The 15298-nt window shown below is 42.8% G+C and overlaps 1 protein-coding gene across 1 annotated transcript in view; it reads right to left on the reverse strand.

Moving 5' to 3' along the window:
* Positions 1-5725: 5725 nt before the first annotated feature.
* LOC147428393 (aldo-keto reductase family 4 member C10-like) overlaps positions 5726-15298 on the reverse strand; it is a 33537-nt gene continuing 23964 nt past the window's right edge. The window contains exon 3 of the mRNA XM_086497774.1: positions 5726-6152. Coding sequence (XP_086353900.1) covers positions 5913-6152 — 240 coding nt within the window. The 3' untranslated portion in view covers positions 5726-5912. The remainder of the gene's footprint in view (positions 6153-15298) is intronic.

Consider the following 15298-nt stretch of genomic DNA (forward strand, 5'->3'; position numbering starts at 1 on the left):
TGGCTTTGGCTGAGGTATCACATGCACCATGCAAGTTGTGCTATATATCCATTGCTAACAAGGTTCACTGTTCAAGTAGAAAGCGGTCCCGCTTTGTCATGGTGGACGTTCTCATAGGCGGTCGAAAAGTTGGAGAAATGTACGGCATGACGGGCAAGCTGCATGCACAACTAAATTCAAAAAGCTGCTTGAAGAAGAAGTAAGGATTGTAATAACAAAATTAACATGATCTATACTCGACCAATCATAAATCAAGGGAACCCACCGCTTCCACGAGCCAGAGGGGTAGTAGGGCATAAAGGGGCATACATGCGGACAAAGCTTGGTAGCTAGTTGCATAAGGAGGTGTAGAGGAGGTGTAGAAGAGGGAAATCATGACATTGAATGTCAGAAAAATGGGTAGTGATGTCCTGGGGGACACTCTATGCACGCAATGAGGTGGTAACAAAGCACGTTCACACTTGAGGGTCTGGTCAATAGGCAGGGACTTGACCATTGGACTCTAGAGATATGGGCCATACGAAGGACGCACAACAAACGAGAATAGGTGAGGTGGAGATGGGACATAGTCAGCTAGAGCTCGGAATAGGAATAGGAAATTGTACGTGCATCACTCAATGTTCTAGTACTATCCCGCCTCTGTTCCTCGAGGTGGACTCATCAAAGTCTCAATGCATCTTAAATGTCCTCAACAAGATCTGATCCAACAAGTGGGTGGCAAACAAATGGTCCCAAGTAGTTGGAAACATATCTAAAGCCAAATAAGAAAGAGAAAAAGTCATCCTTGGGAAGGTTCTCTTTGGATTCATGCCAATCGGAGATAAAGCCAAAGCTACAGGACTCAAGCAACTGCATGAAACCCTCACGCACCTATATTATGGGGATGTGTCCCAAAATCAAAAACTTCACGGGCATTGTTTGCAAGTGAGTATTTATACAACTCGGAACATCCTTCTTCAGACGCGACCTTGCTATGCGGTTGGAGCCTTGGAGGTATTCTGAAATCATGCGGCACTCTAGGTGATAGTCAAAGAGTTGAGAGAGTATCATTGGAGACCTCTGACAGGCTAGACGAATGAGGACGCATGAAAATGGTTGATCTGCAGCGCGATCGCCATGCTGCAGCAACCAACAAGATTTATTACCTAAATGGGCTCCCTTTTGCAACTATGCCAATTTTGGCAACTCAGTTACAAATGGGTGTGCCTAGTACAAAACGAGGCAACTCAGTTATGAGTGTGTGATCATAAACGAGGCTCGGTTATCTTCTCAAATAACTTATAACTAAATAGGGGCTCTTCAATCTTCTAGTGGTAACACTTGCTACTAGATGGCGAGCCTTGTCAGCGTTGGCAGCGCCAGTAGGTGACTACAAAAACAGTTTGCAGCATGCAAGGGGCAATTAATAGGCACCACATGGAGGTTCCCCAAATGAGATGAGCCCTTCCTCTAGCGCCAGTTGTTGGGGTGTGTCATGTAGCAGGCAAAGGTCACCGAGCTCCATTTTTATTTTTTTTTGCTTTTTTTTTTTTTACTTCTTTATCTATGTGCTCACACGCGCGTGCCCGTGCGCACACACACACACACACACACACACACACACACACACACACACACACACACACACACACACACACACACACACACACACACACACACACACACACACACTTACACTTACAACTAAAAAGGACTAAGACCTTTAATGATAGCCAAATCAACCGATTGGGGGATTTGATTGAAAGCTAAAAAACTAAGAGGTTTGATCACTCAATTGAAGCCCAAAGTTGGTTGGATTTTAGCACTTGAGGGCTCTAGGAATGGCCTTTCCAAGCATTATTTGCACACACATTTGCGGAGGAAAAAAAGTAATAGGGAAAGGAATTGCGCTTATACAAAAAAAAAACATTAAAATTGAGTGAAAATGAGATGCAAAAGTGTCCGAATCTCTAATCAAATTACATAATCACCATTAGTCAGTTGTGAGTTGTGGTAATTCAAATGAGAATGTGTCCAATTGATACAAGCATCAAGATGTATCCAAGAAGGCATAATGAAGAGAAAAAAATATCACACAACCAAGCAATATGCAAAGTGGAATGAAAGTATGATTACAATCACAAGGGGAAGGAGAAATCCTAGTGGTCTAGTGGGGAATTGATGCTCTTAATGTTCAATCTCCTTAAATGTCTTGGTAGTGGCCCAAAGTTCTTGAGCCTTGGACATATCCAATGATACCCAACTCAATTGAGCTCTATAGATGCAATCTAATGCTAATACTAACCTACTAAGATCATGTGAAGGTATTTAAGGAGTGCTAAGCGCACACCATGCTCTGGTACCAATTGAAAGGGTTACAGGAGATAAACCATTATGACATTCATGGTTGTGTAGACAGCGTAGCAATAGATAATAGGTAGATTCTAGGGAGCTCAATACACAATGTAGAATGAAAACTTCCTTGATTGATTGTAGAATATGAGAGAAATTACAAGCTTTGGATAGTCGCCTAATGTACACTGAAGGTGGAGGAATGGAATCAATGAGTGGATGGACATGAAGCACATATGGTAATGGCAAGGTTCATGTGAGCTACCACAAGTGAACATGTGGCTATCAAACGTGTAGCAAGTGTTTATAATAAGAGTAGCATGGGTGAGGCTATAGGGTACCATGGGGGGTAGTGTGACTATGCACATAATGGTACATGCTATTTTTCTCATTATGAGTATAAGCTAAAGGCTTGCCCCAATATCCCTCTCTCTCTCTCTCACTCTCTCTCTCTCTCTCACACACACACACACACACACACAAACGTGAGCAGTTCCTTCCTCACATGTGATCATTCTTGCATAATAAATAAACCATGTTTTAAACTCCTATGGTACTTGGCATATGTATTATCAACCATACTTGCCTAGTTTATCCATATTGAAAACTGGGAAACCGATAGTATTTTACTTTGCTAGGTGGCGAATGAGATATGCAAAGCTTTTAAAGAACGGCTAAAAGTTTTGTAGAAAGATTTTTTAGTTTTCACATGTAACATGTTTCTTTTACATCCAATATGGGATTCTCCCACAACGCCGCACGCGTGCGAGGCGGGGGGGGGGGGGGGGGGGGATGTTGTGTGTGTGTGTGTTTTGGGGTTCCTTACTTTGTTCATATTTAAATATATAATTCCGTTTGTAGCATGATTTTTGTAAGGAAAATTTATGTTCTGATCACTCAAAAGCAAGCTTTGCATCCATTTGCCTACATATGAGGAATAGTAGAAGTAAATCAACTAAACTTTAAGGTTTTTACACTAAATTTGGTAGGTCTTCTCACCTTCAAATTTAATATTTAAAGGTAAATCTCAAAAGTTGTAGGTGGGATTACACTAAACATAAGTTTTTTTTCAAGCACTGCAATTCGTTCGTGTGTGTGTGTGTGTGTGTGTGTGTGTGTGTGTGTGTGTGTGAGAGAGAGAGAGAGAGAGAGAGAGAGAGAGAGAGAGAATTGGCCTAGGGGAGGCTAAGGACACAAAATGAAACTAATTAACCCACATGACCACCAATATAAAGATCGTAGCTAACAAAAGAAGGCATAGTACAAACTGGATGAGAAGAGACATATCCTGCTTAGCTACATACAAAGGACCAGTCACATAGAAAGACATAAAGATCACATGATGTGATACACAAGTGATGAAGTAATGAAAACTACATGTGCCATAAGGACCATAGATAGCAAAAGGGTTTTAACCCACAGCGAATGGCATCTACAACAAATTACTTTAAGTTACAAAGACTAGTGCAAAAGGGGCCCAATTGCCCAAAACAAAAAAAAAAAACAATTGGACTCAGAGGGGTCGAAAAAAGGTAGGTTCGCTTTATCCAAAACGTATTGAAACAAGGCATCTAGAGACAGACGTTGGCACTACCTTTCACTCCGAGCGAGAGAGAGAGAGAGGCGGGGGGGGGGGGGGGACGAAGAAGAAGAAAGACTACAGATTAAAGAGAGGAAAAATAAAACATACCTTCAAAAATTGGAAGGGTGCACCATTACGGTACAGGGGCTGAAATTCTCTCGTATTTACACTCCCTTGCTATTGAAAGACAGCGCCAATAAAGGTAGGTTCGCTTTATCCAAAACGTATTGAAATAAAAATTTGGCCGCCTCAATTTTTTGCAAGAAGGATGAGACCGGCTCAAATTTCAAGATTTTTAGTTGAAAGGATAAAATTTAGGTGTAATCTTCCATTTGGAGCCCGTGTACCGATAATAAAAGAGACACGCTACTTATTTTTGTTTTAATCTGCCGAATCTACAAATATTCATTGAGAAGTACAAATCCCAACATGGATACCCTAAAACTTTCATAAACCCAATCTGCCTGATTAAGTGGATGTTAATCAAATAAAAATAATTAATGTGTGATTATCAACTAAAAATGGTTATACAAAAAGCCCGAAGCTATGAAATCCCGGTAATGACTTATGACATGTGCAATGACTTATGAAAAATTTGCATACTTTTATATGCATAGGATTCAAAAGTGGAAAAAGATGTGAGAACATTCAGCCAATCAATCACCATTGATCCACCAATTTGATCTATTTCTGCAATGGCTTGCAATATTCCACTAATAAATAGAAACTGTTGTTTTTGTCAATGACATGCAATTGCGGACTAACGGAATTGATCTGGTTCTAGTCTTCCTTTGAAAGACTCTAGCACAATATATCAAGAGCCTATAGCCTAAACTTCAGGAGCATATAATATTTGTGAACTTCAAAACCAAGACTTCTCATAAGAATACAGGACACTTCAATGTCTGAGGACACTCAAGCGTCGAGTTGTCGAACCGATGTGAACCTTGCAAGGAAAAGGTGTACAACATACAAGGTATATGAATTTTGGCTAACAGACTCGAGGGTGTGTCATGAAAAAGACGTCATAACGCATGGGTGACAAAGCCTTAAGTACTTCTCATTAAAAGCATAAAAAACACTTCAAAAAACGAGCTCTGGCTTGCACTTCAACACCAAAACTTTCAAAGGGAAGATAAGTCTCAAGAATAATAATAACAAATTACATGCAAGGGCATGTGAGCTTGTGTGTGTGTGTGTGTGTGTGTGTTCTCTCAGGAATAATAATAACAAATCACATGCAAGGGCATGTGTGTGTGTGTATGTGTGTGTGTGAAACAAAAAAAAAAAGTATGCGAGTGCACGCGCACTTGTTAGAGAGAGAGAGAGAGAGAGTTGGCCAAGGGGCAGCAAAGGAAAACTTAACCCAGGTGGCAAAGGTATAAAGATCACAAGGTGCAAAATTGAATAAAAACAGATGTGTACAACCTATCCTGCCTTGTTAGCATACACAGGACCAATCACATGGAAAGTGCACATAAAGATCATATGCTGTTGCATGAGAGCGATGAATAATGAAAACCACGACCTATTATCATCATAGACAGCAAAAGAGTTGTAAGCCACAACTATTTGCATCTACAACAAGTTTTCAAGTTACGAATGCCAGCAAAAAGGGGCCCAACTGTCGTCCAAAGCAACAATTTTAAGCCAAAAATGAGTTCATCATACCTCACAAAACTACCAACAATAGAAGAAGAGCCTGCTTCTTCACTTTTCTTTGAACCTGCCAAATCTACAAATATACAAAGAGAAGTGCAAAGGCTCATATGGATGCCCTAGAACCTTCCTAAACCTAACCTGTCTGACGAAGAAGATGTTACAACCAGTGCTAACTTTATCAAAATAATAAAGGTTATATAAAACACCCAAATCTATGAATTCTCTGTAATGAGTTATGGCATGTCTGTAATGACTTATGACACCTTTGTAATAATTTTACAACAGATTTTCATACTTTACATGCATAGGTTTCAAAAGTGAGAGCTGAAAACATCATTCAGCCACCAATAGGCTCATCGTCCTCTATTTCTGCAACTGCTTGCAATGGTCCATTAACAGATAAGAAACTATGTTTGCTGTCAATGAGACGCGCTTGCGGACTAATGGAATTGATCTCTTCCCAGTCTTCCTCTGAAAGACTCCAGCTCAAAATATCAAAATTCAATCTGATGCGGTCAGGATGGAGGCTGCGAGGAAGGACACTAGTGCCCCGCTGTATTCCCCATCTTAAAATCACCTGAGTAAAGATCCCAAAGCGCTCTCTCTCTCTCTCTCTCTCTCTCTCTCTCTCTCTCTCTCTCTCTCTCTCTCTCTCTCTCTCTCTCTCTCTCTCTCTCTCTCTCCATTGATTACCTAAACGAAATGTACATGGTCAAACAACCCATCAAACAACTATGTACAAAGGCTAGAAGTCCATTATTGGACACGAACACAAAAAGCCCATAACCAAGATGGCTAAGCAGTCCGGCTAGACGATCAAGCAACGAATGCCGCCACCAAGATGCCATCCTTCCAGACCCATGTATTTGCCACAGAAATGACCCCAGCAGTGGTGAGCGAAAAAACATTGCAAAGAAAAATACCTCTCAACCTGAATGCATGCTGTTGAACACCACTTGCACCATAAAAAATAAAGGCATTCTGCGTGGTCCAGTTATATGCCAAAAACCCAAGTAACGAAGCATATCAAAAAGCAACTGAAAATGGTGAGGATGACATGCATGAGACACTTCACAAAAACCCAGTCATGAGGAGAAAAAGATTCACCAGATGAAGCAAAGGCCCTATCTTCTTGGCAAGAGGACAAGTAATGAAGTGATGTTTATTGTCTTCTCTAAAAGTGGTGCAAAAGAACCACATGCCATTGGAAATACGACGACGACGCAAACTCGCTCCCAATGCAAGCCCTGTAACACCATAGTCTGCCAAAGAAACGCCTTTCCCTTATAAAGAAGTTTAGTATGCCATCCTCAAAACAATACATCTCTCTACCAAAGAGCAAATTCCTTGACCCCCTAAGCCTTATTGGCCTTTGTCAGCCAACCAATGCTTTCGTCCAATAAGAGAGTGATAAGGCAAAATTTGCTAAACTGGTGGTAATGGGCTTTTTTCCATTGTGTTTCCAATCTTGCCAACGTTGATCATCGAGTTAGGGCAGGAGCACATGAAAAGAAGTAAGGCAACCTAGAAGTCGCTCCCAAATACCCTGATATCCATGAGGGACAAGATCTTGATGCCGCAGTCTACAAGAAGACAGAAGTTGGCTGCATTGTGAAAACACAGTATCAGAGAGGTAAACAATACAAAGCCTTGCTACACAATTGAATTGTCGGTGAAGGTGGTCTTTGCATTGCCTCCTTCACGTCCTGAAGATCACACGATTGATTTGATTCCCGGTAGTACATCACCGAACCAACCACCTTACAGAGTTAGCCGAAAAATGAACCAGAACAGATTCCCCATTCCTAGGATTGATGATACATTCGACAGACTTCAGGGTTCTACTTGCTTTAGCCGAATTGATATGAAGAGTGGTTATCATCGGATCCGAGTCGCTCCTAGAAACATCTACAAGACAGCTTTCAGGACGACTTTTGGTTTGTACGAATACTTGGTGATGCCATTTGGCCTTATGAATGCTCCAGCGACATTCAACTGTATGATGGATATGATTTTTAGAGAGTATCGATTGTTTGTGGGCACTTTCTTTCACGTCATCATCGTCTTCTCCAAGAATGAAGCAGAACACAGACACCACCTGTTGTAGGTTTTCCAGGCACTGTAGAAGCATAAATTGGTTACAAATGCGAAAAAGAGCGAGTTTTTCTTGTCTCATATTAATTTCTTGGGACAATCTTCTTAGCAGAAGAGGTAAAGATGGACCTGGCCAAAATTGAGACTATTCGTTTAGGCCTGATTTGAAGAATGTTCATGAAGTTCAAAGCTTTCTGGGCTTGTGCTTATTGTCGGCGGTTCATTCAAGAATTAGCAAAGATAGCTTCTCCTTTGCATGTACTGACTCAGAAAGAGGTTCCTTTTACTTGGGGCCCGACAGAGATTGCAACCTTTCAGACTCTCAAAGTTGACTACGGGACGAGTGTTGGCCTTGCCAGACTTGCAAAAGCCATTCGAAGTTTATTGTGATGCTTGTGGTCGCAATCTGGGAGCAGTCTTGATACAAGAAGGCCATGTCATAGCTTACGAGAGTAGGATGTTTTCACGTCCTGAACGGTTCGCACAAACTTATGACAAAGAGATTTTGGCAATTATCCATACTCTTAAGCAAAGGCGACACTATCTACTCGGAGCTGACTTTATCATCTTCACAGACCATCAGAGTTTATGCTACTTCTTGTCGCAAAAGCAACTTTCGGGAAAGCAGATACAGTGGGCTAACATCTTGTCACGGTTCCGTTTCCAGATAGTCCATGTTCACGGACAGATGAACTTAGTGGCAAATGCATTGTTTAGAAAGCCCTTGGCCCTCGCTATTTTCGGATACATCATCGAAGCTTCGAGCATATGGTAGATCATTACGCCACACATCCAGACTTTGTAGACATCTTTCACCACATACAGAGTGGAGAGACAGTTGCAGGCTATTCCATACGAGACGGCTATTTGATGCGGAAAACGATGTTGTGTGTTACAAAGCCTTTGAGGGAAAAGGTTTTGACAGAGTCCCATTGTCCACCTTTTTCGAGCCACCATGGCATAGATACCACCTTGAAGGGTGTTGAGCGTTACTTTTGCTGGCCGAGGCTCAAAAAGGATGTGGACGAGTTTGTTCGCACTTGTTTAGTATGCCAAAAGGTCAAGTTCGACAGGCATAAGGCACCAAAGATTTTTACAGCCTTTACCCATACCCCCCCCCCTCCCTAGAAAAGCATTGCCATGGATTTTATTTTTTACCTTCCCAAGACTCAAAGTGGGCATGATGGCATTTGGACAGTCATCAGCTTCAATAAACACGCCCACTTTATTATGGTAAGGAAGACAGTTAAGCTCCATCGTTTGGCGAAACTGTTTGTCTCACAGATTTTCCGATTACATGGCATGCGTGAGTCCATTACTTTGAACAGAGACCCTCGGTTTACTAGTTTGTTTTGGAAAGCAATCTGGGAGAACATTGGCACACGGTTGCAATTCTCGTCATCATTCCACCCGCACACAGATTGGCATTTTGAGATAGCCAAATCAATGGTTTTGGATTTATTGATGTCACGTGACACATCCAACCCTATGTGTCCGTGGACAAGCTACAGCATGCATGGTTCAGTTCAATCAAGTCAGTCTAGAATAGAAAGTGATCTAGCACTTTTGTGAGTCTGTTCGCAGACCGTGCATGTCCAAACACTTAGATTAGATGCATATCCTCTAGTTGCACACAGCATGATCATCAGATTTCCATCAGAACCCATCAAGAGCATTTTTACAGTGCGTAGACCTATTTTCCCTATTTTTGACATTTTTCACTTATTATGTTTAAGTGACTTTCGTTGGAAAATAGGTAGGGCAAATTTACTAAGTTTGTATAAATAGAAACCTAGCGCTAGCACTTTCTGGCAGAAGAGGTAGCAGGAGCATCGCTCAACAGGCACCTTCTCAGCAGGACCCCAACAGCATGGCCTAGTGTTTTTGCAAGTCAACATCAGCTAGCGTTTTTGCAAGGACAGATTACCCTTGGCGATTTTGCATTGCAGAGGAGCTTCGGCATTAGCAAACACGGCAGATCCACTTGACGACAGCAGATCAGCCCTAGAGTTAGCAGATTTCTCCATCGCAAGTCATATTTTCAGCCCTAGCGTTTTTGCACTTGCCAGGCATTTCAGCGTTTTGCATATCTGCCGCGACGGAACCAACACAAGCACCAGTGTTTTCAGTTTTCAGCACTTAGACATCGCAGAAGAAGTCCCGAACCTCGCAGATCTCACCTTCCCGCAGCAGATCCTCGCCGCACGGTCAGATCCCGCGAAGTTTGCAGATTCAGCCCGAAAAACGCAGATTTTAGCATCTGTGTTTTCAGCGCGTCGTTGTCGCATCGTCGTCACCGACATAGAGTCAGAATTCAGCAGGTAAATATTTGCAGATTTCAGCCCTTAGCATTTTCAAATTTCAGCCCGTCTCGTTGTCGTCCTCATCGTCGTCGACATCGTCGGCAAGTCCAAGCATTGTAGATATTTGTGCAATCATAAGTAGACTGCTCTCGCCATAGAGAGTGGGGCCTTCGGAGGAGGGTTTGACAACATCCTGGTGTCGTATTCTCTTCTCTCTCTGGTCTCTCAGTCTCAGCACCTTCATTCACAGTGTTCACCACTTTGTTTGTGTCCATTGTACTCTCTCACTAAAGGAACCGAAGGCTCTCCCTTTCGTAAGTAAAAGGAACCCTTATGCACAGTTCGGAGCACTCATCTTGAGCAAAGTTCAATATTCACTTCCGTTGCACCTTACATTGGTATTAGAGCTTTGGTAGTGTTCTGTATCACTCAAGGAAAGAACCACAAGAACCACAGAAATTTTTTTGCTTGTTGCGGTCGCACATAACCCAAGTCTCTTGGACGTGTCGATTCCTAATCATGTTTTTGAAGAGTGACAAGAAACCCAAGAAAGAAGGGCTTGTCCAGTCTCCCCTTGTGCCTCTTTCCACTCATTGAGAACGGACCGTGCACTTAGCAGCCGGCCAATCGACGTGAGTGGAAAAAAGAAACCTTGGTGTGAGCGCAAGCCCGCCAAGGGGTGCGCCCGCAGAAAAGAGCAAAACTCGGGTGAAGAGAAGATCCTTCTCTAACACAGATTGCAAGCGAAAGAAGAACCTCAAGACCCCCAAGACCTCAAGACCCTCAAGAACCCAAGACCCGCAAGAACCCAAGTTCCTCGTGAACTTAAGAACCCAAGACTTCAATGGATGGTCATCACCCGAAGCAGAATCGGTACTTCGCATGGAGGTGGTGAGCATGGGAGTGGCGTAGAAGAGTTTTCCTCACCAAGAGGTTTTTTCGACCCTTCCCCATCTACGCCAAAGATTACACCAGATCCTATGGCAGCTTTTGACAAGATGATGATGGACAGGAAGTTAGAACGCGAAGCAAGAACAGCAGAAAGAATGGCAGAAATTGATTGTAAGTACCAAGATAGAATGGCAGCCATAGCACGTGAACGCGACGAAAGAGAAGCAGAATTTGATCGCGAGAACAAAGCAAGACAGGCAATGAACGACCGACACATGAAAGAGATGTTGCGACTCTTTTCTCAAAGCAGGCACATATGGAAGAGATTCGGGAAAAGGAGACTCTCTCAATCTCTTCTTCTCCAAAGGATGACACACAAGATAAGCATGATGAATTGCATGATAATGATAAGCATGATGATCAATATGCGATTTCTCACGAGCATGATGATTTGCAGGATAAAGATGATGTGATTGTTCACAAGAATGATGTGTTAGTTGGTACTTTCTCTAGTGAATTTAACCTCATTTTGCAGATTCGATCAATCAAGAAGAACCGATCTTGGCTCTCGAGTCGAGGTCCACAGAACCCCCACAGGAAGATTTGATCAAACACGAAGAACCGATCTTGGCTCTCGAGCCTAGGTCCAAAGAACCCTTACAGAAAGTATTATGTGTTTGAATGATTAGTCAACACGCATAGTCTCGAGTGTTTCATTCATGATCGTTTACTGTATTTTAGTCAGCGTCTTTATGTGATCCCTATTCCTAGGCATGACATATTGTACGTTGAGCACATTTCACTCATGGATGAGCACGAATGTATGCGGATTTCTGATAAAAAGCTAAAAAGTATGCATTCGAGGACGTCATTCCATGTCTCTTCCTCGGCATGACACAGTCGTAGAAAGAGCACAAGAAGGATTGAGCACCAAGGATGGGCATTTCCGTTGTGAATTGCCACAGTTGAGTGATTTAGATCAGAAAGACAAGATTGGATCTCATTGTTTGTGTGTGTGTGGTGAACCGTTTGGCACTCCGTCTATTTGTTCATCTACATTGCATGCACAGTTTTTTAGGAAGACAAGAATTTTTCCAGTCACTTTACATAGAATGGGTATGTTCATGTTTTTGTGTTGGAAGTGGTTTCAGGGACTTTCAGCCTCGGAGATTCTTGAAGAAGGTAGACGCATGACTATGGACGAAGTTGAAGCATTGAAGGAGACTCAGATGACTTTGTGCCGCTTTCGGTGCGGCCCAAAGAAGGCATTCCAGACCTTTATAAAGTTCAAGTATCGCACAACCCACACATCAAAGTGGGCTAGCGAAGAGTGCTTTCCAGGATTCCGGATGTTATTGGCAATCTCCCTCGACGCCATATAGTTCTGTACCAGTACCTCACTTTGAAAAGGAGGGGATGTCACGTGACACATCCAACCCTATGTGTCCGTGGACAAGCTACAGCATGACCATGGTTCAGTTTAGTCAAGTCAGTTTAGAATAGATAGTGATCTAGCACTTTTGTGAGTCTGTTCGCAGACCGTGCATGTCCAGACACTTAGATTAGATGCATATCCTCTGGTTGCACACAGCATGATCATCAGATTTCCATCACAACCCATCAAGAGCATTTTTACAGTGCATAGACCTATTTTCCCTATTTTTGACATTTTTCAATTATTATTATTAAGTGACTCTTGTTGGAAAGTAGGTAGGGCAAATTTACTAAGTTTGTATAAATAGAAACCTAGCGCTAGCACTTTCTGGCAGAAGAGGTAGCATGAGCATCGCTCAACAGGCACCTTCTCAGCAGGACCCCCAACAGCATGGCCTAGCGTTTTTGCAACTCAGCATCAAGCTAGCGTTTTTGCAAGGACAGATCAGCCTTGGCAATTTTGCATTGCAGAGGAGCTTCAGCATTAGCAAACACGGCAGATCCACTTGACAACAACAGATCAGCCCTAGTGTTAGCAGATTTCCATCGCAAGTCAAATGTTCAGCCCTAGCGTTTTTGCATCTGCCAGGCATTTCAGCGTTTTGCAGATCTGCCGCGACGGAACCAACACAAGCACCAGAGTTTTCAGTTTTCAGCACTTAGACATCGCAGAAGGAGTCCCGAACCTCGCAGATCTCACCTTCCCGCAGCAGATCCTCGCCGCACGGTCAGATCCCGCGAACTTTGCAGATTCAGCCCGGAAAACACAGATTTCAGCATCTGCGTTTTCAGCGCGTCGTCGTCGCATCGTCGTCATCGACATCGTCACCGACATAGAGTCAGAATTCAGCAGATAAAGATTTGCAGATTTCAGCCCTTAGCATCTTCAGATTTCAGCCCGTCTCGTCGTCGTCGACATCATCGGCAAGTCCAAGCATTGTAGAGATTTGTGCAATCATAAGTAGACCGCTCTTGCCATAGAGAGTGGGGCCTTCGGAGGAGGGTTTGACAACATCCTAGTCGTATTCTCTTCTCTCTCTATCTCTTAGTCTCAGCACCTTCATTCACAGTGTTCACCACTTTGTTTGTGTCGATTGCACTCTCTCACTAAAGGAACCGAAGGCTCTCCCTTCCGTAAGTAAAAGGAACCCTTGAGCATAGTTCGGAGCACTCATCTTGAGCAAAGTTCAATATTCACTTCCGCTGCACCTTACAGTTGAAGTCTTATATTTCAGATCCGAAGACTCAATGGGAAAAGTATTTGCCCTTGGTGGAGTTTGCCTACAACAACACAGTTGATTCTTTGACGGGAAAGGCACCATTTGAAGTAATTGAGAATGACTAAGAAAGATACATTGGACGACTATTGCCAGAAGCTTTGCAATGCTGTGATTTGCCAAAAGAGATTCGAGACTATTGTTTGAACCAGAAGTCTGACTCCATTCAGAGACTTATGGGACATGCTAAGCAACAGAATACATGCCGGCTCATTTACTTATCTTACGGACAAGATAGTATCTACCTCAACAAGGCAAGAGTTCACTAGATTGAAGAGAATGAATCAGGAGAACCGGATGACAGCTCATCACAAGATTCTCGAAAAAAATCAGATGGTAGGGTTCTAACGAACTAAGGGAACCAAATGCAAGTTCATAAGAGGATTCCGGAGAAAGGGGATTAGATGATAGTGCGTCTCATGGTTCCGATGATGGAAACTGACATGCCAATGGACAGGGGAAGCCAGCGAAGCTACCCACAGGTCCCAGGGCACAAGTTCAGAAAGGAAAAGGGAATCAACTGGTAGATCAGAGAATTTTCCAGGCCCAGGATAAGATTTTAAAGCAGATCAATATATGAGAGATTTGAACATTGCTTTTCCCAAGGTTCGCGAGGCTCTTAAGAAGTCTCAAGCACGGCATAAGAAGGCAGTTGATAGACATCGACGCGACTTGCAATTGAAGGAAGAGATTGGGTGCTCTTACGGCTTGAGAAGGCACACCTAAGAAAACTATGGCAAGGAGGGATTGGCTTTTTCCAAAGCTAAGAATGCGATACTATGGCCCTTTTCAAATTCAAGAGAAGTTAAATGAAGTATCCTTCAGATTGAAGTTGTCAGATGCTTGGAAGCTTCACATTGCTTTTCATGTGAGTCTCTTAAAACCTTTCAAGGGAGAGGTGACAGTCGACAGGGAGCCTGAGGAGCAACCTGAAGTAGAAGAGAGCAAGAAGATACTCGTTCCCGAACAAATACTGGCTCACAAGGAAAGGAAAGAGAAAGGTAAAGTGAATAGCGGTTCTTAGCCAAGACCTATCCAGCATTGGATGCGAAGTGGATGGAGGAGGACGACCTAGCAGATACTCCTTAGATTTGGAACTTTGCCTTGAGGCTTTCGATCTAGCTTTGACTATTCCGAGAGATCCCGAAGATCAGCAGGGTTGAATCTGGAGCAGACGGGACTGCACAAGAGGGGAGTCACTCTGTCACAAAGTGATGACGTGGCGGACAGCAGAAACCCTAATTTCTGCCAGAAACCCTAAAATTCCTGCAAACCCTAATTTTTGCCAAAAACCCTAAATTCCGGAAATCGCGGAGGCGGAATTTTTTTTTATTTTTTTTTTTTAATTTTGGAAAATGATGAGCGACGCGAATTTTGCTTTTGCTTTTTTTTTTTTTAAAAAGAGAAAAGACTCTCTAAGAGAGAGAGAGAACTGATGCTTTTGATTTTAAAAGCTTTTGGGGCTCTGCTTTTGGACATCCCTTGTAACCTTTGAATTAGTGGTGAGGGTCTCACTTCTTAGAGCATCTGGACGCAGAGTCTGAGAGTGAAACCCTAACCGCTCTCTTGTACTTTGATGATTGATTAATACAAAAAGAAATACCGAAAGGGGCGCCAGTCTTTGGGGCCAATATCTCTAGGCACGGAACTCCGCCGGGCCAGTGCAAATCTATTGTGATCTGTGAATTGTTTTGAAGTGGTAATTTGGTGCTGTCGCGGTTGAT

Source organism: Adiantum capillus-veneris, chromosome 23 (genome assembly GCF_014529385.1).
Source record: "Adiantum capillus-veneris isolate H3 chromosome 23, ASM1452938v2, whole genome shotgun sequence".
Taxonomy (NCBI): Eukaryota; Viridiplantae; Streptophyta; class Polypodiopsida; order Polypodiales; family Pteridaceae; genus Adiantum; species Adiantum capillus-veneris.